This window comes from Polypterus senegalus, chromosome 3 (assembly GCF_016835505.1).
Source record: "Polypterus senegalus isolate Bchr_013 chromosome 3, ASM1683550v1, whole genome shotgun sequence".
Lineage (NCBI taxonomy): Eukaryota > Metazoa > Chordata > Cladistia > Polypteriformes > Polypteridae > Polypterus > Polypterus senegalus.
In genome coordinates this window covers 232,995,528-233,021,781 of record NC_053156.1, presented here as the reverse complement: position 1 = coordinate 233,021,781, position 26,254 = coordinate 232,995,528, and the positions used below count along the sequence as shown (strand labels likewise).

The following is a 26,254-nucleotide window of genomic DNA, read 5'->3' as shown; positions in this document are numbered from 1 at the left end:
AAATGATTACTATCTTTTGTGATTAAAGCATTCTGCATCTTCAGCGTTACTTATTGACTTTCCTTACTTCTGCCTTCTGACAAAAGCACATTTTCCCATGGCATTACGGTACCGGAAACGTCATCTGCTAGTATAGCCACAAGCCTTGACCAAAGTTAATGAGCCGCGATGTCGCAACTGAAGTGCTAGGCTGTAGCAGCGGGCAGCAGGGGTGGCCTTAGGCATGTGCAAACTGTGCACCTGCACAGGGCCGCCACACCAATATATATTGAGTATAAAACAGAAAGAGAAAATAATGACACAGCTGACGGCAATGTGACCGAAAAATATTGTGTTTCTTGTTAATTAGTATGCTGTATTTACTAATATCGCTAGAGTCGGAGCAGTAAGCTATATGTAGTATTATAACGTTCTGCCGTAATGAGAATATCATGGGTCGCCACTTGGTTGTCAATGAATTCAGTGAGCATTTTCATGATTTCAGTCCACACGAACAGGACTTTGCGCTGTTCTGTTACAATGTTGAGAATGAGCCTGAGAATATCCAAATGGAATTGATTGAACTGCAGTCAGATTCTATTCTGAAGGCAAAATACAATGAAGTTGGTGTGCCAGGCTTTTGTGCTTACCTGCCACCCTCGTATTTGCAGATCTGTAAGTTGGCATCAAGAGTACTGTCTATGTTCGGGAGCACTTACCTTTGTGAGCAATTGTTTTCGTTAATGAAAGCTACCAAAACCCCACATCACTCAAGACTTACTGCCGAGCAGCTTTCATCCTTCATAAAAGTTGCAGCTGCACAAGATTTCAAGCCTGATATTGACGAACAAGAGATGCCACGTGTAGGGACAAAAGAAATAGATCTCACACTGTAAGACTCCTATATAAGCAATGAATATAATATAATGACTATAATATAATAATATTAGGACCTAGCTAAGAGGCTAAGACTCTAATTGTACGCTGTTGTATGTAGATTGCATGGAAATAAATTGCTTTTATTTAAACTTTAACTACAATAACTGTGTATAATATTATAATAGTATTTGTTACAGTGTGGCCCGCTGACGCATGTATGGCAGTCGAAGCAGCCCACCAATGGTAGTGAGTTTGACATGCCTGCCTTACAGTATACTGTCTCAGTATATTTTATATAAGAGATATAAAGTGCAGGCACCCTCCAAATTAGGAACAACCTTGTTATGAAAAACGTATACAAAAACAATAATTTAATATGCTTCTTCATCACACAAACCACAATGAAGCTGAATTCTTAAAGTTATGAAGACTGAATCTAGGATGACGTACAAACACACACCACTGTACTAACAACAGACAATGTTCACAGCCAATAGTCACAATAACAGTAAAATATACAGTTAGGTCCATAAAATTTTGGACAGAGACAACTTTTTTCTAATTTTGGTTCTGTACATTACCACAATGAATTTTAAATGAAACAACTCAGATGCAGTTGAAGTGCAGACTTTCAGTTTTATTTCAGTGGGTTGAACAAAACGATTGCATAAAAATGGGAGGCAACTAAAGCATTTTTTTTAACACAATCCCTTCATTTCAGGGGTTCAAAAGTAATTGGACAAATTAAATAACTGGAAATAAAATGTTCATTTCTAATACTTGGTTGAAAACCCTTTGCTGGCAATGACAGCCTGAAGTCTTGAACTCATGGACATCACCAGATGCTGGGTTTCCTCCTTTTTAATGCTCTGCCAGGCCTTTACTGCAGCGGCTTTCAGTTGTTGTTTGTTTGTGGGCCTTTCTGTCTGAAGTTTAGCCTTCAACAAGTGAAACACATGCTCAATTGGGTTAAAATCAGGTGACTGACTTGGCCTTTCAAGAATTTTCCACTTCTTTGCTTTAATAAACTCCTGGGTTGCTTTGGGTCATTGTCCATCTGTATCATGAAACGCCGCCCAATCAATTTGACTGCATTTAGCTGGATTTGAGCAGACAGTACGTCTCTGAACACCTCAGAATTCATTCAGCTGCTTCTGTCCTGTGTCACATCATCAATAAACACTAGTGTCTCAGTGCCACTGGCAGCCATGCACGCCCAAGCCATCACACTGCCTTCACCGTGTTTTACAGATGATCTGGTTGGATAATGAGCTTTTCCACGCCTTCTCTATACTTTTTTCTTGCCATCATTCTGGTAGAGGTTGATCTTGGTTTCATCTGTCCAAAGAATGTTTTTCCAGAACTGTGTTGGCTTTTTTAGATGTTGTTTAGCAAAGTCCAATCTAGCCTTTCTTTTCTTGAGGCTTATGAGTGGCTTTCACCTTGCAGTGCACCCTCTGTATTTACTTTCATGCAGTCTTCTCTTTATGGTAGACTTGGATATCGATACGCCTACCCCTGGAGAGTTTTGTTCACTTGGTTGGCTGTTGTGAAGGGGTTTCTCTTCACCATGGAAATGATTCTGCGATCATCCACCACTGTTGTCCTCCATGGACGTCCAGGTGTTTTTGTGTTGCTGAGTTCACCAGTGCTTGCTTTCTTTCTCAGGATGTACCAAACTGTAGATTTTGCCACTAGTAATATTGTAGCAATTTCTCGGATGGGTTTTTTCTGTTTTCGCAGCTTAAGGATGGCTTCTTTCTCCTGCATGGAGAGCTCCTTTGACCGCATGTTGTCTGTTCACAACAAAATCTTCCACATGCAGGCACCACACCTCAAATCAACTCCAGCCATTTTATGTGCTTAATTGATAATGACATAACGACGGACTTACCCACACCTGCCCATGAAATAGCCTTTAAGTCAATTGTCCAATTACTTTTGAGCCCCTGAAATGAAGGGATTGTGTTGAAAAAATGCTTTAGTTGCCTCACATTTTTATGCAATTGTTTTGTTCGACCCACTGAATTAAAGCTGAAAGTTTGCACCTCAACTGCATCTGAGTTGTTTCATTTAAAATTCGTTGTGGTAATGTACGGAACCAAAACTAGAAAAAAGTTGTCTCTGTCCAAATATTTATGGACCTAACTGTATACAAAGTGTTTTGCTACACAATATATAATTATATTTACAGGCATTGAGATTTGGGACTGGAGTATATCAAGGAAGCAATGGGTACAAACCAACTTTAGACAAGGTTAGTCCATCACAGTGGATTTTCAAACTGGATCACATATAATGACAAAAATTTAGAGGTACCAATTAAACAATGACTCATACCTCATTGAACTGTATATACTGTATTGTAAGAATTGATATTTCATGTTACTGAATGAACAAACCACTTTTGGGAAAGGCAAAATACAGAAGTTTCAAGATGTGGCACAATTTTGACAGGTAATATCTGCTGATTATAGCGTTGAAGAGTGACAAAGTTTTGCCTGTTGCTTAAGACATGCAGGTAATAATTTCAGTGTACTCTATATGTTTTGAGAATAGCCTTCAACTTGATGATGTAAATGATGCTAATGAAATGTACTTTGTCTCTACAGCTGCTTGTATGTCCAAAGTTAAACCAGCAGTTACAGTCATGCTGATTGCTATTTTTATGTAGTGTTTTATCATTCATCGTCTGTTTTAATGCATGTCAGTGTGTTTTCAGCTAGCACTAGGGTACAAGATAAAAGAAGCTAATTTTTGGAAATTCTGTACCTTTGCAAAACACAGAGTATCTATATATATATAATTCACTAAGGCAAGACAACCATGGAAAGCATGCCGGAAGGGGCGTGGATTCACTGAGCCGCTGACAAGCAAGACACCTATGGCGCACGCAGGAAGGAGCCATGCCCACCAACTCCTGGCACCTCCGAGCCACGTTGACTGTTCATAGAGGCATGAGGTGAATTGCCATATGCAGCATGTAAAACGATTTGCGAGGGGTACCCCATGGGATCCTTAAAACAATCCTTTACAACTGAGGTTAAAACACAATGAAGTAAGCAGTCTTTAAAAAACAAGTTTTTTTTTGCACCATAGCAAACTGTTTTACACGCTACATACAGTAATTCGCATCCGCGACAAACATGCGTCTTCTTCACTCACGGACAATTATATGTTGCTCTCTTCAGAGTTCCGTCTTTTCATTCACTTTCTGTTGTATCCTAAAACCCTCCCTTTTTAGACAACTGTGTCTTTCCAGAAGTGTTTAGCATTCAATAAATAAAAGCGCGTGTCTAGGCGTGGGTAAGCCGTTGAACCCCATTCGGGCTGCAAACCGTGGAATTCCCACTAAGTGCGACTCGTACGCTCCCACTGGTTGCGTCCCTACCCTTTGTGGACACCCCCCTCCCACCTCGCTACTACCGTGGTCGGGTGTCTTGGTGGATTATATATAGAAAAGCAGCCAAAACCGCACAGAGCAATGAAACGTCTACGTGAGTCACATGTGCATCTGGACTGTGTAAAGAGGACAACGACTCCAGTGACGAGTTGGAGGTGGGCACATGAACGGGCAGTACATACTGAACGAGAAATCAGCAGACTAGCATGACGGAGGGCCGAGTGGACGTCCTTCTCCTCTCCTGCCATTCCACACGCACCTGAGCGCAGTGCACTCGCATCCCTCTGTCTGGCAGGAGAAGGTGCGATGGGGGTCCGCCAGTTTTCAGTCACGGAAGATTGTGTGTTGGTTCGTTCCGTGCATTGTTACAATGTGGCTTTTCTTGCTGATTTATTACATTACCGACTTTTCAAATGTTAATTTTCTCCCTGTGCTTAAAAATCATTAAAAACTCGGCCTGATTATGCGGCGTATGGTACGCTGCGGGTTGGCTAGTTACATTAATAAAAGTATTGCATAGTGAAATCATTTAATAAGCTTTTGGAGGCTTACATTGCTTCTAAAAAAGAAAGGAAATAATGAAAGGCTTTAGTGCTCTAAAATCTAACTACTGGTCAAACAGAAACTACTTCATCCATTACAGGGTTACCAGGAACATATCTAGGTTGTATCAATTGCAAGCTGGGTTGAAATCATGAATGCAACAATCACTTGTGTTAGATCAATTTAAAATACTAGCAAAATACCCCCGCTTCGCAGCGGAGAAGTAGTGTGTTAAAGAAATAATGAAAAAGAAAAGGAAACATCTTGAAAATAACGTAACATGATCGTCAATGTAATTGTTTTGTCACTGTTATGAGTGTTACTGTCATATATATATATATATATATATATATATTGTCACACACGTGCGAGTAGGAGGCAGTCAAAGAGCCTAAAGGTGAGTGAAATCTCGCGAGACAAGGGTTTATCACGTGGTACTTACCTGAACCTCTTTCTATCTACAGAAAACCGGAAGAAAAATAAAACACTTTCCAGTTCAAATCCAAAATGGCGCGATGCGTCACTTCCGGTTCCAGTCTGATGACGTCATTTCGGTTCCACACTCGATTATTCTGGTCTACTCTTGGTGACATTGGTTCCATGGTCCGCCTCCAATCGTCACTTCCTGACAACCATTTCCTTTCCCATCATCCCATCTGTTATAAAAACGCCATCTTGTTGCAGTCATGTATTCACTTTGTACTGTAAAGTCATTTTGAATCAACTTTTTCATTCTCTGTCTGGACGACAATATATGGGGACAAACCCCCAAACCTTTTTCTAGTTTGAAAAGACTCTTGATTTATTACAATTGGCGTAGTCGGCAGGATATTGTTCATCATGAGCGAAGAACAGGACCTCAATACGGTACTTCACACCATCATGGGAGATCTTCAAACATTGAAGATACAGATGGGAGAAACCAGGACTCAACTGGCAGAGTCCGAGGCTCGTTCGTGCTGGTGCACGGCGGAGGTGGTTCGCCACAGCCAATCCAGTTAACCCTTTGACTGAAGAAGATGACATCGAGTCTTACTTTTTGATTTTTGAGCGTCCGCTAAGCGGAACGCGTGGCCGAAGTCGGAGTGGGCATACCTACTGGCTCCCTATTTGAAGGGAACGGCGCAGAGGGCTTATTACGATTTAACCGAGGAGCAGGCGGCCAATTATGACGCTCTGAAAACGGAGGTGTTCAAGCGCTACGGCGTTTCAGCAGAACAACAGGCGAGAGAGTGGAGGGAGTGGCAATTCGATCCAGAAAGGCCGCTAAGAACTCAGGGCTTTGAAGCTTGGGGTAAGGTGTGTCGCTGGCTACGGCCCGATATAAATTCCTCCCACAAAATGGCTGAGCTCCTGGCATGCGAAACCTTCGTGAATGCCCTCCCTGACCACATCGCCCAACAAATAAGAAAGCACACGTTCGAGGATATGGACACCCTAATACAAATAGCAGAGCGTCATTGGGCAGCCTATAAATCGGGCGTACGGAACGGTCTTCTCGCCGAACCCAACAGATACGTGGAGCAGCCCTTGAGCCCCCGACAAACTCCGAACCTGCCGTCCGTAGAAGGGACAGACTAGCCGGTCCCCCTCGCTGTTTCAAGTGCGGGGAGATTGGACATCTGTCCCCGAGCTGTGCCTACGAGCCTATGGATTGCTCGATAGTGAAGGGAGAAAGGTACTGTGCCGCAGTGAATAACCCTCTGTCTCTTCCATATACAGGTGCAGTTATAATAAATGGTAGAAAGGTAAGGGCAATGTTTGATTCGGGAGTAACATTTCCATTGTTGCTGCCCGTTACGTATTACCGCGACAGTGGACTAAGGGGAAAACTAGTCTAAGATGTATTCATGGGGATATTAAATATTACAGAACTGCCAGGTGTGTAATATCGCTAGATCATAAAATAACCAGTATGGCTATGGCAGTGTTACCCGATCCCCCTTTTCCAGTCATTTTAGGAAGAGATTGGAATAACATCAACAGCGGTAAGAACGTAACTTCATCTAAAAAATTTAGGCTTAGTAATGGAGAATAATGCTCCGACTGCCTCCACGCCGTGTCCCTCAGTAGCACGGATCCATACGGGTACCCAGTGCGAAAATGTTGATGTCCCATCGTCCTCTGCGGGAACTGATACAGTCGGCGCCGAAGGCGTAGAGGCGATAGCCCCTCCCATTGAACTCGAAAGAGACCCTATTCAAAACTTAGCAACTCAATTTCGGTTAACCCCATCATCATTCAAAAGAGAACAATGGAATGATGATTCATTAAAAAATGCAAGAAATGCAATAGTATCTACCGATGGTTATACAAACCTAGATCCCATGCCACCGATGCGTTCTTTGTAATTAAAAATGAATTATTATATAGAGTGGCAGAACACGAGGGTGAGTGCGGGCTTTGCTGTTAATTCCACGTGCGTTTGTAAACGTATGTGAATTAGCACATGCCCACCTTCTAGGAGCTCATCTAGGCTCGAAAAACTTTGGAGAGAATAAAACTCAGATTTTTTGGCGGGAATTAATGAGGAGGTCAGGCGATTTTGCGCTTCATGTCCGGTGTCAACTTCGCCAGATACCCAGACGGTCTAAAGCTCCTCTTATTCCCCTTCCCTTGTTGACATCCCGTTTGAGCAGTAGGTATAGATCTCGTTGGTCCATTAGAACCCTCGTTAAAAGGTTTTAAATATATTTTAGTTCTAGTAGATTATGCCACTCGCTTTCCAGAGGCTGTTCCTTTGCGCTCAGCAAATTCAAAAAATATCGCACGGGAATTAGTAGGGATATTCGCGCGTGTTGGGATCCCCAAAGAGGTCTTAACAGATCAAGGGACTCCTTTCACTTCAGAAACGTTCAGGGAAGTGGCCAAATTACTCAGGATAAAACATCTAAAACATCAGTTTATCATCCTCAAACTGATGGACTGGTTGAACGTTTTAATCAGGCGTTAAAACAGATGTTACGCAAGGTAGTTAGCGAGGACGGAGAAACTGGGATCAGTTGCTTCCCTCGTTTTGTTTGCCTACAGGGAAGTCCCTCAAACCTCAACAGGGTTTTCTCCTTTTGAATTATTATATGGAAGACAACCCAGGGGGATTTTGGACATGTTAAAAGAAGGTTGGGAGGAGGAGGTACTCCCTACCTCGAATATTCTTGAATATATCGCGCAGTTACGCGATAGGCTAGAAAAATCCGACCTATCCTAAAAGATAATTTAGAAAAGCGCAAGCAGCACAGTCACGTTATTATAATAGAAACACCACCATTCGAATTTGTCCCGGGTGATCGTGTTATGGTATTAGTCCCAACCTCCCATTATAAATTATTAGCTCATTGGCAAGGACCTTATGAAATTAAAGAAAGAAAGGTCTCCGACTATTTAGTTAAACAACCTAATCGTCGACCGAGTGAAAGAGTATATCATATTAACTTGCTGAAACCGTGGAAGGAAAGGGAGCCTGATCCCTCCTCCGGACAGCCTAGTTCACTTTTATGTCCTGTGCCAAACTTAATTTTGGTCCCGATTTGACACCGAACAGAGACAAGATCTCGAAAAGCTATCTTGTCTGTACCTGAGGTGGTGGACGAATTACCTGGGCGTACTGCGTTGATTGCACATGATATTATTACGGACCCTGGGTGATTGTCAGGGAGAGACCTTACAGACTCCGGAGGCAAAGCGGAAGTGGAGTTAGAAATTAGGCGAATGCTGGATTTAGGGGTTATCGAAGAAAGCTATAGCCCTTGGTCTAGTCCAATTGTTCTAGTTTCTAAACCCGATGGGTCTTGGAGGTTCTGTAATGACTTCCGGCGACTCAATCAGGTCTCTAAATTTGATGCGATCCGATGCAGCGAGTAGATGACCTGCTCGATCGGCTAGGAAGCGCTCAATTCTAACTACCCTTGACATGACAAAGGGTATTGGCAAATTCCCTTAACGGATTCTGCAAAGAAAAACAGCGTTTAGCACTCCCAGTGGACATTGGCAGTATAGGGTCCTTCCATTTGGTTTGCACGGCGCCAGCTACTTTCCAGCGTCTGGTAGACACACTGCTACGGCCCCACAATTCCTTTTGTGCCGCCTACCTAGATGACGTTGTCATCTATTCCAGCACATGGAAGGATCATGTACAGCAGGTGAAAACGGTGCTTTCCACACTGGCAGCAGCAGGGCTGCGTATTAATCAAAGAAATGTTTCTTTGGATTGAAAGAAGCCAAATATTTGGGCTACCTAGTGGGGGGAGGTGTCGTGAAGCCACAATGTCTTAAAATTGATGCCATCATTAATTGGCCCCGTCCGATAAATAAGCGGCAAGTACAAGCATTTTTGGGATTAGCTGGATACTATCGTCGTTTTGTACCTCATTTCTCAGAAATTGCTACGCCCTTATCCAATTTGACAAAGCGAGCACCTGTTAAAGTGGTATGGGATGATAAAGTAGATAAAGCATTTGGTGACTTAAAATTGGCTCTTACGTCAGCACCTGTATTAAAATCTCCTGATTTTTCTCTTCCTTTTGTTCTCCAGACCGATGCATCGGCCACAGGATTGGGTGCCGTGTTGAGCCAATGTATCGACGGTGCTGAACACCCCATTATGTATCTGAGCGGAAACTGCTGGACCGGAGATGAAGTATGCTGCGGTGGGCGTGAGGCTCTGGCGATTAAGTGGGCTATTACATCATTAAGGTACTACCTATTGGGGCGAGAGTTCACTCTGATAGCGGATCATGCCGCTTTACAGTGGATGTCCCTTCATCGGGAGTCGAATCCTCGTGTCACTAGGTGGTTTTTGGATCTTCAACCATACCGTTTTAGCGTTACTTATCGTAGGGGTTCCTTACAGGCCAACGCAGATGCTCTCTCCCGGGTCCACGACCTCTCGGTGCAGATCGCCCGACGGATGGGTCTGGGCTGAGGGGGTCATGTCACACTGCGTGCGAGTAGGAGGCAGTCAAAGAGCCTAAAGGTGAGTGAAATCTCGCGAGACAAGGGTTTATCACGTGGTACTTACCTGAACCTCTTTCTATCTACAGAAAACCGGAAGAAAAATAAAACACTTTCCAGTTCAAATCCAAAATGGCGCGATGACGTCACTTCGGTTCCAGTCTGATGGCGTCATTTCGGTTCCACACTCGATTATTCTGGTCTACTCTTGGTGACATTGGTTCCATGGTCCGCCTCAATCGTCACTTCCTGACAACCATTTCCTTTCCCATCATCCCATCTGTTATAAAACGCCATCTTGTTGCAGTCATGTATTCACTTTGTACTGTAAAGTCATTTTGAATCAACTTTTTCATTCTCTGTCTGGACGACAATATATGGGGACAAACCCCCAAACCTTTTTCTAGTTTGAAAAGACTCTTGATTTATTACAATATATATATATATACACACACACATACATACATACACACACACATTATATATACAGTATATATATCTACGTATAACTATATATATATATCTAATACCTATATATATATATCTATATCTCTCTATATATATACACATACATACTGTACATACATGCACACACACACACACATTATATATATATCTATCTATATCTGTATATCTATATATCTATATATATATATATATACACACATACACACACATTATATCTATATCTATATCTATATATATATATAGCAAAATACCTGCACTTCGCAGCGGCGAAGTACTGCCTTAAAAGTTTTATTAAGAAGAAAATGAAACCTTTTTAAACTGAGGGAAAATATACCAATAAATATTTGTTAAGGATCTCTTTGTATACCATATTGTGAGTTCAGCCCTCCGGTTGTAATATGACAAAGCTGTGCGCTGAGCTTACTCTTAAGCATGCAATGTACAGTTGGCCATGTGAACAGTAATCTTGTTTCAAATCTCACAGCTTGGATTGCTGCTGTCATAATCGGTTTGAGTTTCATGGTTTGTTTCAATTACGACAGTATTTGTAGGACTTGTGTTGAAGTGACATTCGGCATCTGTCAAGCATTGTAAGTATACAACCAGATTCATCGATAACTTCACATCCAGCTTTTGTGAGTTTAAACATTCATAAACTTCAAAGTGTCCACTACTGAAATCGTCACCTGTGAGTCTAAGATGCTTAAGAGGCATTGGCGGTTGTCCAAAGGTGTAAAATATTTGGCCATTTCGGTACACTTGAAAGCAACAACCAAACAATTCAGCGGCAGCCATCAACTCACATGCAGAACCATAGGTGAAGGGCTTAAGCATTTCATGCTTATAGTGCTCCTGTGTAGTATAATTATCTCCTGTACCATCATCAGTCCACACCTTGAACCTGTCCCAGTCATTCGATACATAAGACACAATGTTTCTCCAGATATCAACAGTGAGGCTGATACGGCCGTGCAATACATAACAAAGAGAATGGAAAAGACAGGTGCCATCTCTGGGCATGAAAACCACTCGGTAAGTGACAGTTGTTTGATCGATGGTGATCACCTCGATAGACATGTTAATGCGGGTACGGTTGGAATGATAAAGGAAATGGGTATCTGAACAATGTAAAGTAAGTCTAAAATACCTACACAATAACTATAATCGTAATATGGCGGACGTTGTTGACTGTTATGACCGTCACGCGTAGAATTTGGAAATGAAACCTGCTTAACTTTTGTAAGTAAGCTGTAAGGAATGAGCCTGCCAAATTTCAGCCTTCTACCTACACGGGAAGTTGAAGAATTAGTGACGTTTGGAAAATTCAATATGGCGGCCGACAGTGATGTCATACCACCGAAATAAGTACGTACATCGGTTTTGGTTATCGCAGGGAAGCCACCTACCAAATTTCGTGAAGATGGGGTCAGTCTTCCACGTACATGGGAAGTTGGAAAATTAGTGACGTTGTAAAGTTCAATATGGCGGCCGACAGTGGCGTCATACCATCGAAAATAAGTACGTACATCGGTTTCGGTTAGCGCAGGGAAGCCGCCTACCAAATTTCGTGAAGATGGGGCCATAAATAAGAAAGTTCAACATGGCGGACGTTGTCAACCGTTATCGACCGTTATGACCATTATGTGTAGAATTTCGAAATGAAACCTGCTTAACTTTTGTAAGTAAGCTGTAAGGAATAAGCCTGCCAAATTTCAGCCTTCTACCTACATGGGAAGTTGGAGAATTAGTGATGAGTCAGTGAGTGAGTGAGTCATTCAGTCAGTCAGTGAGGGCTTTGCCTTTTATTAGTATAGATACATCTTTTACACAAAGTAGGAGGACATGGTGAGACTTGAAGTGTAAACTCCACACAGCCAATGATCAGGCCAGAAATCAAACCTAGATTTATGATTCATTCATTCATTCATCCATTTTTGACATTCCTATCCAGTGCAGGATTGCACAGAAACAAAGCTTATCCCGGCAACATTAGGCACAAGGTGGGAACTAGGGAACACTTATTTATACACCAACACTCAATGATACCTAACCTGCATGTCTTTGAAACACAGGAGAAAAATAGTTACCTACAAGCTCCAAAAATACATAAATCGGTTACTGTCCAGGAATCAGATTCCAAGTGATTATTCATACATCCGTTTATCAACTTGTTTATCTTGTTCAGGGTTGAGGGTGGCCTGATGCATATTCCTAGCAGCAAGTGTGCACAAGGCAAGAACCAACCCTCATACGCACATTCACGCTCACTCATACCAGCCCAATTTAGACCCAACAATGAAAATAACCTGTTTGGAATATGAGAAGAATGCCAGAATACCCAAAGAAAAATTCATGCAAATAGGGGGAGACTCCAACTAGGCAGCACCTGTGATAGGATTTGAACCCTGGACTCTGCAGCTGTGTGGTCTGAGCACTGTCCACTGTCATTATTAATGACCTATGAAAACACTCCCCACACAAAGACACACTTCTGTTGACAGTTATAATATTTGCAAAAATATTAACAGATTTATTGTTGGTTTCTTGTATCTCTACTTTCAATCAAATTGCTGCAATTGAACATTTTATTGCTATAGTTTGAAATTCATTAAAATACTTTTCTAACAATTCAGATTTTGTTTAAGCAGTGTAGTTTGTAGTTTGCTGTATCATTATAACCATTTGACAACTGTATGCATCTAAAAAATTACCCTGTTCTCCATTGAATTTTGCTGGTCTTCACTTATATTCCAGAATTTAGAGTTTTTGTAAATTTACAGGAGCTTTTAACGGTTATCCTTAATTACATCCTTCCTTTGCATATGTTGCTGCTTGATTATGTGTAAGTCTAATATGTAATTTTTTTTTGTTTTGGGCTTGGTCATTGTTATGATATAGATCACCAAAACAGAGACTCAGATATCAGATAATGTAAAACTGGAGAGGATATAATGCCTGATAGTGGATGTCTAATGAAGCACAAGATGTGACTCCTGTGTGGTCTTTGAGCTCAGATATTGTGGCCCATTTACTTAAACCCTTAAAAATGAGTATCTTGATTCTTCACATATTCTGTCCTCCTGGATTATATACTGTACTTTAATCCCTCTGTGGTGCTCAGAGCTGACTATCAGGCTTACGTTTGGATGGTAAGTGAATTGCCCTTTATTTCTCTTCATCTACTTTTATATCCTTCAAGAGGAGATTAACTGGAAGGGTTAGTTCTCGTTTTGGATTCCCTGCTTCCAGTAGCCCTCAATGTGTATGTCCTGGTTTTCATAATTTTATGGCCTACCTGCAACAAGAGAACAGGTCCATAGGTATTACTCTCTTGTTAGTGGTCTACCCAGTAAAGGGGAGGAGGGTGTTTATGGGGTTGATGCTTCAAGAACTCTGCCCATCTTGTTGCGTGAACATATGGTGAAATGTGATAACAAACAAAAGTTTTTACAAATAATGATAATCTGCCAAGAATTAAAAAGGAGTGGAATAAGAAAAGAAAAGTAGATTGGAAGAACAATGTATAAACCACCCTACTTTTTTTGTCTGTGCTTAATCATACTGATTCAAAAATCACCAGCAGTTTACAAATGTACAAAATATTCAATTTCTAGCCACAAAATGCTAGCAACTACAAACCATTGTTCACTGGATCGAATGTCAAACTCCATGACCAGTGGCACAGGATAGCTTTACAAACTCCAAGATGTAGTCACTGCTGAAGTTCAGACAACATCCCACTCTGAGAATTATTCATTAATTCTTGAAATCTTCACACATGTCATATGAGAGGCTGGGATCCCGTTTGCCTAAAAGTAAAATGGAGAGGGTCTCAGCACTTCCTATGTAAATATTTCTACAGAAACCAACTGAGTGCTTGATAAAATCCAGTCAGCTGCACATCAAAATGTTTGCTGCTGAGTGCAAGAAGTGTACACTGGGGTTTTATGCCCATTTCCTAGGGGCTACACTTTACTCTGTCTTTGCCTCATTGTAATAATGGTAAAATCTGCCTGCCTTGAGTTACTCTAGCAGTAAAATAAAACAGAGGCCATAGTTAGAATACTCAACATGACTGCTTGTTTCACTGAAGAAAACACCCCATAGTACTTGCAGTCCTAAATCTTCAAGTGAGTAAAACAAAACAAGAAACATCAAATGGCTCGACTGCTACAGCAGTTATTCAGCTTATTCAGAAACAGGTAATGCAATCAGCCACATTAATTATACTTCCTCCAATTGTCTTGAGAGGTGAACTGGATAGATGCCAGTATAGTTGTTCTAGCTCTTGCTGTCCGGATGTGACAAGACTTGTAGTCTGGTGATGAGCTGTTCTTTCTTGTGTTTCTGCATTATCAAACACTTTTGCTTGTCTCTTGTTTCTCTATGCGTTTTTTCAAAGTGATAACAGTTTCCTCTTCCTGCATTCTTCTTCATAAAGCAGTTTGGTTTTAATTATTGCCAGGAAAACACTGCAGTGTCCTGTTCTAAGTCATTCAGCTAACTTATAAATTTCTGCTTTTGATTTGTAATTGTCACTCATTCTTGGAATGTGAAAGCAGTGATTTATCTAAAGTAGTGTGTTTTCATGCATACTGTACAATATACAGTATATCTGCTCTTAAAGACTAGAAGGTGGCAACCTATATTATCAGTTGGAAAGAAGGAGTTTAGAGTTCAAGTTCAGGTGCAGTTGATGTTATTCTCTTGTAATCAAATGTTCTCTGTCTCAATATGCATATGTTTGTTCTCTTCTATTTGAAGCAATTCTCAGTATATTTTCATGAGCAACTTCTTCCATTACAGGTATAGCAGACCTTTGTTAATTTGATGACTTGAAGTGGACCTGCTCAAGCTATACTTCATATGCTGCCATTTCCTGTCTGGCATTCTCCCATGAAAGTTACAGACCAAGTTGCCAAAATGTAGCATATTTTTTTCCAGTTATTGTGCAGCTGGGTAGGAGAGGTATTTTAACCCGTGCTCTGCAGTAGCCCACCTTAGCACCTAGTCAATATACACTGGCTGACTCTTGAATTCTTAACTTGACAATTCTCATGCTTAGCCAACATCATTCCAATTGACAGCATATTTATAATTTTCCTACAGTGTTACTACCTTTTTATAGAGGATTCAGATGTCTTCACTTGCATTACATATTATTGTGAAAGTATGTTTTCATAATGGTTTGCAAATTTAGTAAAAATCAAAAACTGAAATTTCTCATTCATGTAAGATTTCAGAACCTTAATTCAGTACTTTGTAGAGGCCCCTTTGGAAGTAATTACAGCTTCACATTTTCTTGGCTATGTCTCTAAAAGCTTTGCACACTTGTGAACCCCTTTCAAGCTCCATTAGATTGGACGGGAAGTGCCTGTAAACTGCCTTCACTGGGTCTCTCCACACATGTTCTAAAGGTTTTTAATCTGGGCTTTGCTTGGCCTGGCCACCCAAGGACAGTCAGAGACATGTCCCAGAGCTATTCCAGCATTGTCTTGGCTGTATTCTTTGGTTTATTGAGAGGCTGGAAGGTGAACCATCATCCCAGTCTAAGGTTGCATGTACTCAGGAGCAGGCTTTCTTCAAGGACCTATTTGTATTTGGCTGCTTTCATCCTTCCCTCAGTTTTGACTAGTTTCTCTGTCCCTGCTTCTAAAAAGCACTTCCATTCCATGATGCTACCACAAAAGTTCTTTCCCTGTAGGGTTGGTATTAGGCAGGTAATGAGAAGTGCCTGGTCTTTGGCAGGCATAGTACATGGAGTTCTGCCCAAAGACTTCAGTGTTTGTCTCATCAGACTAGAGAATTTTTTTCCTTCTTCTGTCAGTATCGACTTGGGTTGTCATACGCCTTTTTACTCAAGAGTGGCTTCCATGTAACCACTCTACCATAAATGCCTAGTTGAAGGAGTGCTGCTGAGATGTTCTCGCATCTCAGCAGAGGACTTTTGAAACTCTTTTAGAATGACCATTCCCTGACTGCCCATCCATCTCTCACTGCCACTACCAGCTCCACAGCTTCTGCCAGATTCCCGATAGCAATCAGACTGTATCTTCTTCTCCCTCTGATGCTTCTACTGCTTTGCAGGCCAACATTACTAATCATGGATTTCCACCACCTGATTGTCAAGTTTGTCTTTCAGAGATGATCCTAATAAGTAATAACTCACTCATGCACAACAAAACTCTTCCTTGGTCTCTGATCCTTTTATTCATTGTGAGATTATGTGCCACCTCCAAGGCCTTTCAGTACCAGAATTTGCATAGAGCAGCCTGCCATTTCTTGCCTTTACCGGATTGGATGATTTGAGTGACAAAGGCTCCACCTCCTGTTGCTTAGAGCTGCTGTAATGTGTATCCCTGTCAGGCTGTCAGCACAGCAGTTGAAAATTCTCATCAAGTCTAAAACACTTATATGTAAATTGATTTTACGAGTACTCAGCCAAGTGACTGCCAAGTCATTACAGCATTGTAAATTTGCTTGTTTTACAAAATGGGAAAAGACTGAGTTTGGGACATACAGCGATAATTTAGTCAATTAAACATTCAATGTAGCCACTTGTCTTAGGATTTTTATAAAATATTAGGTGAATAGTATATTGAATTGTGAAAAACACACATTCACTTTTACAGCCTATTAATATTAATACAGTAATGTTTGGACAATTTATAGGAGAGCAATAATTTTTATCTTATTACTTTTTGGATGTTTCTTTGGATATAGTAAGGATGATTATAAAATAACAGGAGTAGCTTGGAGTGTTTTAATATTAAGTAAAAACAGTACAATAAAGGAGAAAGGTACACTAAATAATTACTGTAATTTATGCAACAATAGAGACAATAATCTGCAGTGGGCTAGCGCCCTGCCCGGGGTTTGTTTCCTGCCTTGTGCCCTGTGATGGCTGGGATTGGCCGCAGCAGAACCCCATGACCCTGTAGCTAGGATATAGTGGGTTGGATAATGGATGGATGGATAGAGACAATAACTCTTACATGCAATAATGTTTCCTTCTGATATAACATGTCAACTGAAAAAAGCTGCATACCATCATTTTTTTTCTTTTTGACTAAATAGCTGCAACTAAACCAACTCAACAGGATACAAACATGCAAACATAAACTAATGCATATTATTTTCCTTACCTGTGCTTCATCACTTTTTAGATATTACAGGACATGGTTGATTTCATGACGTAAAAACACTGATTTTTGACACTGGGGTATGGCTGTGGATATTTGCAGTTTGTGCAGCAGAATGTGTCATTTTTCATATTAAACATTTTTTTTTCTAAAACATCCACATGTATGTTTTCTATATATAGGGTGTATTCATACAAATCAAGTGCAGATTAAAGTTCTTTACAAAAGAAAAAAATACATATACAGTGTCACACACAAGTGCTTAAGGGTCACCTTCAGGACTTTGTCAAGGTAAGTGATTCTACCCCAGGATGAGAGGGAGTGCTGACACTAACTTCTTTTCCATCTACATTTCTAAAGGGGGCAAAGTCAAGATAACACATGACCTCACTTCTGCCCTGTCTTGGTAGCTTCTCCTTTCCAGAAGAACTCCTATAAATTCCAACCCCTCACAGTACTGGAAATGGTGTTCATTCCAGGACCAGCAACAGATGGAGACAGAGCTCCTGTGCTTTAGCCAATATGAGGTAAATGTATTTTTGTCCTCAAGAGGAGGTGCCCCATCACTTTTGAAAAGTTATTCCGCTTTTCATTTACAACAGTACAAAGACAAATAAAAGTCATAAAAATAAGATATGGTTAATATAAATAAATTACAGTTTATAAAAACCAAACTATTGAAGTGCAGATTTAATTAAACAGATATTTTAGAAACAAATATTTGTTTTTTAGTATTAGGAACATGAATTATTACTATTATTGTTTTCATATTAATTTGCTAATGCCTAATTTTATGAATATTTAATATATTGCTCTCTCACATTTATTTCCAGGAACCTTGTTTTGATTTCTGTATGCAGATCGCACACTCTGTATGTGAGTGTTTCTCTGGATACGTTTGTCTGTGTGCATCCAACAGTTCTACGTGCTATGTTAGAGACTTTAAATTCATCTTGCATGGCAGCGTGTGGGTGTTTGATGGACTTAGCGTAGTCCAGGTTCAGTTCCGGCCTTGTGCCTGATAACAACCAGCCACTGTGATCATAAAATCGGATTAAGCAGGTTCGGTAAATGCCAAAATCTATTTTACTACTGATCCAATCCAGAGACATCAGGAACTGGAACATCACTGCAGGGTCCACCTATGCACAAACCCACTCTTGGTGTCCTATTTAAAGTCCTCATTTAGCCAGTCATGCACGTGTTTGAAAGCACTCAGGAGAACTTGGAAACTCCACACAGGTAAGTACCTTGATTTAAACCCATTATTCTTGACCCTTGTGATGGGCGGCCGGGTCCCATGCCCGGCCGGGGCGCCCCTTCAACACTAGATCTGGGGGAGCAGCCATGGGATGCACTCTACTTCCCCCTTAATGCTTTGTGGCAGCCCTCCTGGGTTACATTGGGGCCACAGGTGTGGGACTTCAGGACTCAGACCTGTTGGGCTACATGGCCACCACCCGGAGGAGCTGCATGGCTTAACGAGCCTCTGTGGGCTAGAATGCAACCACACCTGGAAGTGCAGCCTAATTAGGCCAATCACCACCTTTTGGGAGAGCTACAAAAAGAGCCTGCAGCCACTACTCGGAAGCCAGAATCGGGAGGAAGAGGATGAGGTTGCCTGAGAGGAGTGGTGGTGCCGCCATCAGAGGAAGAACTGGTTTGGTTTGGTTTGGGTTGGGTTGGGTTGGGTTGGGTTGAGTTGAGTTGAAGTGGTTTGGGACTGTGTTGGGCCTGTGGGACACTGGGAAGACGTATGAATCTGTGCCGGGTCGGGCGCCTATATAGCGCCTTATTCACACCCATAAGATAATAAGGGAAATGTTTTGATAAGCACAACTCATGAAGTGCTTCTAGTTAACACTGACTGTGCCTTTTAATTGGATTAATTACTTTTGAAAGCAAAGGTCGCAATTACTCTTGGCATGGTGAGTCTTCCGTTATAGAGGCAAAGTATACTATTGATTTGGTCTTCATATTGTGAGACAGCCATGGCTCTTTAATGAAGAACATTCAATGTTGTTTGCTTAATGTTATTTTCTTTGTGCCCAGTGCTAAGAGCATTGAGTCACAGTGTTGGCCCTCATGATGATGATTATGTTATGTAGATAAAGTAGGTCCAGCAGAATTCTTTTAGCTTAATGGTGAATACTCATATACTTCAAGGACACTAGCAGAAATTAAGGGGAAGTTCATGTAATGCTGAAGCCAGGAAAAAGTTATTTGGGATTCTGGAAGAAACAACTAAGCCATATGGTTCAAGCAGAAACCTTAACTACCTTTAAAAAGTATCTGGATGAGATATTGGGAAGCTATATGTAATGTATCAGTAAACAGTATATTGCGTATGCAGCATATTTTGAAGGTAGAAAAATATTGCTTTAACAGGACTTGGCTGTAAAAAATAATGAAATGTATTATTTAATATATACAGGTAATTTACATTAGGATATAAGGTAACTTTCCTTTTTTTCAGAAAAGGTATTTCACTTTCACCATTTACAGTATTTTTAGCAAAATGGATGATGATGATGATGATGATAATAGGAGAACCCACATTTTGAGGCTGAATTCACAGTTCCTTTGCTAATTTCACATTACCAGGCTGAAGTAACTCAAATCCTATTTTTTTTTTTTTTTTTGCCTTAATATGACACAAATCTGAAGTTTTCAGGGCTGTTTGGACAAGGGAATCTGATCATTCAGTTGCATTCATATGTATCTGATTCATGTCCATACCACAAGTGAGAACTGTCAGATGAGAATTCATGTGGTTTTTTTTGCCTATACACACAGGTTGAGCGCTTCCGTCATTAGCCAGCATAGGCAGCACAGAAAAACAACAATCGAGGAGAGCTACATCTGTGACAGCAGACATGGCCCCACCATTGCAGGCTCCTTTCTTGTACTCACACATCTCTTGGTGCACCAGTGCCAGCAATACCTTTGAAAACAGCAAATGCTCTGTGTTTTTTTTTTTTTCACCTTCTTGACCTAATCATGTACAGCTAACAAACTGTTTGCTACTAGCATGTTCATTTTGTCCATTTTAATACCACAAGCTGTTTAACAAATACAATATAAATTTGTTGTTGGTGCCTCAGATGTGCACAATGTATCAATGTGCGCAAACGTGTCTTTTCTGAGGACAAATGCATTAACATTAGAGTTAGATACAGGTCACTTGTACATATGAATGTGTACCACCAAGAAGGCAAATCTGATCTGAGCGGAAAATTGGAATTGAGGCTTGTAATGTGAATATGGCCTTAGTCTCTGTAAAGCAAGGTAAGCGGAACAGGAAAATATAAGTTCCAGGTGCTGAACAGTTTACACCAAGCTCACTCTGAGCTGCTGTTTAGCTCACACAATGGACGAGTCAGAGAGACAGATTGGCACCTTTACTTTTTGACCCTGCCTCCTGAAATTTTTTCACAAGATGAGAGTGTAAGACAATAGCAGTGAACAGACTCATTTCTGTCTTGCTGCTATAAAGGCGATTATGAAAGATGAGCTGCCCCATCTGTTGTTACTGTCCAGGAGATTTTTTTTTCATTCACTTTCAATTCTGCAATGTGTGTGACAGCTAAATGTAATTGCACTCACTCGCTTCTTATTGCAGTAAAGAGCTTTGCCTCTGTACTTTAAAAATTGCGGGGCAGTGTGTGCCCGTAGTGCTCTTCTGTAATGTGTGTGCCACATTGTCTCATTTTGCAGCTTAAGTCTGCCCTTCAAGGGTTAACCTTGTCAGGCCTCAAATCCTCTTAGAAAATGGCCTAAGATGTAACACCCAGCAAAGACAGCATTGTAAGGAAGATGAGGGCACTGCTGAGACATGGTGAAAATACTGTGGATATTTTGCAGTGAGGCTTCTTGAACAATTTATAAATTATATATATATATATTTTTGTTTGCTGACAGAATTGCACAAGACAAGGCAAATTTTCCATCTCCAGGAAAGCCATGCCACTTCAGTCTCATATTTTGAGAGAAGTCTGGACTGCTGACAAGTAAGTACTCATCATTCCATTTGAAATAGGTGAATGTCTGCAATTTCTTTGAGCTTTTTGTAGCTGTGACTCTTTCTTAGCATGTTTTAAGGCTCTGTTGATGAACTCAAGTCAACCAGAAATGCAGCAAGTAGAAGAAAATGGAGACTGGTCGGAGATGCCCTCTGGGCAGCTGGACTCCAACAAATTTATACCACATCTCACACACATAAACAATTTCATTGTAACTCACTCCTGTTTTCCCATACACCCAACTTATCTGCTTGTGGGTGTCTATATAAGTTACTGGCAGTGCTCACAAGCAAGCAAAGTAATAGAAATGCAAATCTCCCATACCCCAATGTATTTCCTTTATAACATTTAGAAGACTTTGTGCTCTTCTCTGTGGGACCTTTGGGTTCACAGGCAGCCAGAACCTCAAATAAACTCTTCATCTGTCCCTGGAAGGGCACAGTGAGCCCTGCTGCCATTGTAAATTAATAGAAAAAGCTGTGGTAAACATTTTATGTGACAAAAGGATGATGCCGAGAAATATGAACTTGCAGCTCAGCTTTCATCAGTTAATTAAACAAGCAACAGGCATGTTGGATAGGCAGTGACAATCATGGCAATTTCTCTTCATGCCTACAACGTGTTCTGGTCGCAAAATATTGAGAAGCCCAGGTCAGCAATACACGACATTCATAGGTAATTTACCTGAACGTGGTCTGTCAACTGTGTGGTGGTACTTTTTGTTTTATGTGAATTCTTATCTTATTTGTATTTGAGCATTGATCTTACACCAGTGGGACAAAACTGGGTATTTGTGTTTGTGTAAAGATGAACGGTAGAATATGTTTGCTTGGTATTTGTGTATATGAGTGTTGGAGATTGGCATTATACATGCATGTGGACATCTCTGCAAATGGGTCTGTTAATGTTATTGCATTGTTAATGTATATATTTTTTTTCATTTCCGACGCCGCATTCGAGTGGCAGCCTTTCCAGCAGCTCCGTATACGACTTTATCTTTTTACCTTTTTATCTCTATTTTTCTCTATCTCACTGATCACTTCTACCACTTTCTTTTATGTGGAATTGCTCCCTGGACACTTTTTACACATTTTTACTATTTTACTATTTGACATGGATTGTTACACTCGAGAATCGCCTATTCAAGAAGTCAGCTTAAAGCACTTAATTTTGCGAATTTCCCCTTGGGATTAATAAAGTATCTATCTATCTATCTATCTATCTATCTATCTATCTATCTATCTATCTATCTATCTATCTATCTATCTATCTATCATGTGTGTGTGTAGCAGTTAGCAATATGGGGCAAACTGATATGTATATATTCGGATAGGAGTATGTACACGTGTTTATTTGTAGTATGTCCATCTAAATAATTGTGTACATATTGTTGTATAAATGTGTATTTGTGTGGCTCATCAGTGTTGTTTTGCTCTTAGACTTGCATGTGCAAATATAGGACTGTTTAGGTGAATGCATATGTTTGCTTATGTGTGTCTGTTTGATATACAGTATGTGTCAGTATTCGCATCTGTAGTTTAAAATTGCACATATAAACATGTTAAAGGAATATGTGTACATGTATATGTAAATCTTTATATTACCGTATATATGTTCAAATAAGTGGGTTTGCATAGAAGAAGATAAGGTGAAAAAAAGTACCAGAGGGTTGTTGTGGTTTTAGGTTTCAGTTTTTGCAAATGTGAAGATCATAATTTAGATGAGGCATGTACAGCTCTTTACTCAAATAGACCATCTATTTTAATGTAAATTTTGTTTTTCTACAATATATTTGCATAGGTTTTCCGTCATCAGATCACCACTCTTTTTCCAGCCAAATTCTCATGAGTTAATCTTTATTTCTGAAATGTTTATATAAAGCAGAGAGACTGTTATAAGCAGTCAACAATGAAAATGATAAAGAATTCATTCTTGTCATACGCTCTTCACCAGTGACTATAATTATGTGACCTGGAAGAAAGCGAGACAAACAAATACAGAGATATCAAGAACATTGCAAACCAGTAATGATATTTTAGAAAAGAAAAAAAAAGTCATGACCAAGGGGATTGAATGAGTCAAAAGGGTGCAGCAGTAGCTATAAAGACTGCAGATGTCCAAGACTAGATCTGCTCTGCAGTGTTATAAGAGTACAAACATGAGAGCCCATATGTTTGTGTAGCATGTGCAGTTAGATCCATAAGTACTTGGACATTGATGCAATTTTGTAATTTTCCCTCTGTATACCACCTCAATGGATTTGAAATTAAGTAATCAAGATGTGATGGAAATATAGACTTTCAGCTTTAATTTATGGGAATTTAACAAAGGCATTGCATTAAGCGTTCAGAAATTATAGCCATTTTTCACAGACTTCTTCCATTTTTAGAGGCTCAAAAGTAAAAAGTAATTGGACATATGACTGACAAGCAGTTTTTTGGCCAGGTGTTCTCCATTCCCTTGTTATTCCATGACAAATTATTTAGATAAAATGTCTCTGTGATGGTACAGGTTAGTTTCACGGTATTGGTTGCATCTCGGGAGCCTCTTGAACCCGCTTCTGGCAATAGTGTACATGAGGGATGAGCCAGCAGATGAGGGCATTCACACAAAGCAAGGGTTTGGTGCATAAAAGTGCTTATATTAAAAACAGCCAAAATCAAACAGTGTCTAAAAGTGCAGTAGAAAAATGTTCAATAAATAAATATTCCAATAAAAAAACTGATAGTGGAGGTTAAAAACAATTCCATAAATAATCCATTAAAATGAGGTTAAAACAGAGGGAGATATCCATTCTTTAAAAATACAGATCCCGGTGCATCACCTAAAAACACCAGGCGGGGTCTTGCAGCTGATGGGATGCCCAACAGTTCAGCCAACCATCTGTGCCCTTGCTCCTAGGCTCATGTCTCTATAGGCGTCTCTGGCTCCTGACAGGGCAACACTCCGAGCCTCCCACTCCCGCTGTCAGGCTTGTGTCCCTGCGGTCCATGGCACCACCTGTAGGATGCCTGATTGTGCCATTCGTTACCCCTGCAGCTCCTGTGCCCTTTCCCCCGGCCTTATGTGGGGTCACTCCAGTCAAGCAATGCGTGAGCCACTCTAGCTTCCACGTCGCTTGGCTGGAGTGGCCAACAGCCCCTTAGCGTCCTCCCCATGCTCCCTCCAGGGACTTCCTCCCCGCTGCCTGCCTTCTCTCGTGGTCTCACTCCCATCCACTTGCTCACAAGCTCTGGCTCTGGCTCTCTTTGCCTCCTGCCTTCTTCTTCTCTCCCATCTTTTAACTTTTCTTTCTTTCTTTCTTTCTTTCTTTCTTTCTTTCTTTCTTTCTTTCTTTCTTTCTTTCTTTCTTTTTGTGCCAGCTCCCTTTTATTTGCCTCTGTGGATGCAGCACTTCAGTCGTGCACTGCAGAAAGCCATTGAAGCAATTGAGACAGACCATACCCTTCCCCAATTACTCCACCATCCTCCCATAGCTGTGTGAGCACACACACCCACGGAGATGAAGAAATGTTATATTCTTCAATGGCCAAGTCAATCACCTGATCTCAACACAATAGAGCATGCTTTTAAATTACTGTAGACAAAACCGAAGGCAGAAAGACCAACAAACAAGCAGCAAGTGAAGGCAGCAGCAGTAAAGGCCTGGCAAAGCATCTCAAGGATGGAAACTCGGCATTTGGTGTTGTCAATGTGTTCCATATTTCAGGCAGCTGTTGACTGCAAAGGATTTTAATCTAAGTATTAAAACAATGCATATATTTTATATTACTTTGTCTAATTACTTTTGAGCTTCTGAAAGTGGAGAGACTTGATGAAAAATGATGTAATTTCTGAAAGCTTAATGCAATACCTTTGTTAAGCCCCTTAAGTTAAAGCTGAAACTCATTTCTGTTTAGTTTACTGCTTTTTGAGAAACCAGTAAAGACACAGTGATTTATGTGTAGCATTCGATAACAGTTCAAGAGAAGGTTTTCATTCTGTCTCATTTATCTACATGTGCTGCACTGCCTCCTGGAGGTCCTGATTTTTCACTGTCTTACATGTGCAGTATTCTTCACTTTAATATCCAGATTTCCAATATTGTCATTCTTTTTGTAATCAAGCACATGTGATAAACAACCCTATTGTGCTACACATTGTTAAGTTAACTCCAATAGACTTAACTTTCTTAGAATTCCTGGCACAGTCAAATCTAGACAAGCCCAAATGAACTGTTTTTGTCATCAATTTTGTCCCTCAAAGATACAGATGAGTGAAACTGTGTACATAATTGATTGCAAGCTACATCATCAAGTAATGACTTTCATTTTTTTATTTTAAGAAAGTGTCATAGTATACAGTCAAGCAGGTAAAATGGCAGAATGGTGTGCTAGAGAGTTCACTGGAAAAAGTACTTTTATCCAAATTGATTTTGAGTGCTGATGTCTTTTTAAATTATGTTAATGCGTTAAGGACTAATGGTAAAGATATGTATGGGTCTGATGTGTACTATATCATCTGCGTACGGTGATATTTTCTGTTTAAGTCATTCCCAATAATCCCCTTTATCTCTGATGTATTTTGAAAATGAATAGTCAGTGGCTTATGATAACATGTCTGAGTAGGTATTGCTAATATGAACTGATTTTTCTGGACTATCATTAAGTAATTTTATTCATGCAGATATATTTGGGCCAAATTTGAATTTTTCAAATGTGGTGAATAGATAACACAACAAAGGCTTTTTCTGCACACAAAGATAATAAGATCTCTGGTGTGTTAGATTTTGTGGGTTAGTATATTACATTAAACAGACGGTGAAGGTTTGAAGCTAAGTGTCTGCCTTTAATGAATATTACAGAAGGAAGCACAATCTCAATCCTTAT

The 26,254-nt window shown here is 40.4% G+C and overlaps 1 protein-coding gene across 5 annotated transcripts in view; it reads left to right on the top strand.

The window, feature by feature from the left end:
- Positions 1-26,254, top strand: part of tulp1a (TUB like protein 1a) — a 141,010-nt gene that overhangs the window by 55,652 nt on the left and 59,104 nt on the right. For 2 of the 5 annotated variants that reach the window (XM_039748758.1, XM_039748757.1), the window contains exon 1: positions 21,995-22,061. Coding sequence is in view for 1 of the 5 variants with exons in the window: in XM_039748752.1 (XP_039604686.1) it covers positions 21,328-21,374 (47 nt within the window). In the remaining 4 variants the exon portion in view is untranslated. Of the gene's footprint in view, positions 1-21,285; positions 21,375-21,988; positions 22,062-26,254 lie in introns of those variants that run through there. The other 3 variants (XM_039748752.1, XM_039748756.1, XM_039748753.1) reach the window with 3 other exon arrangements.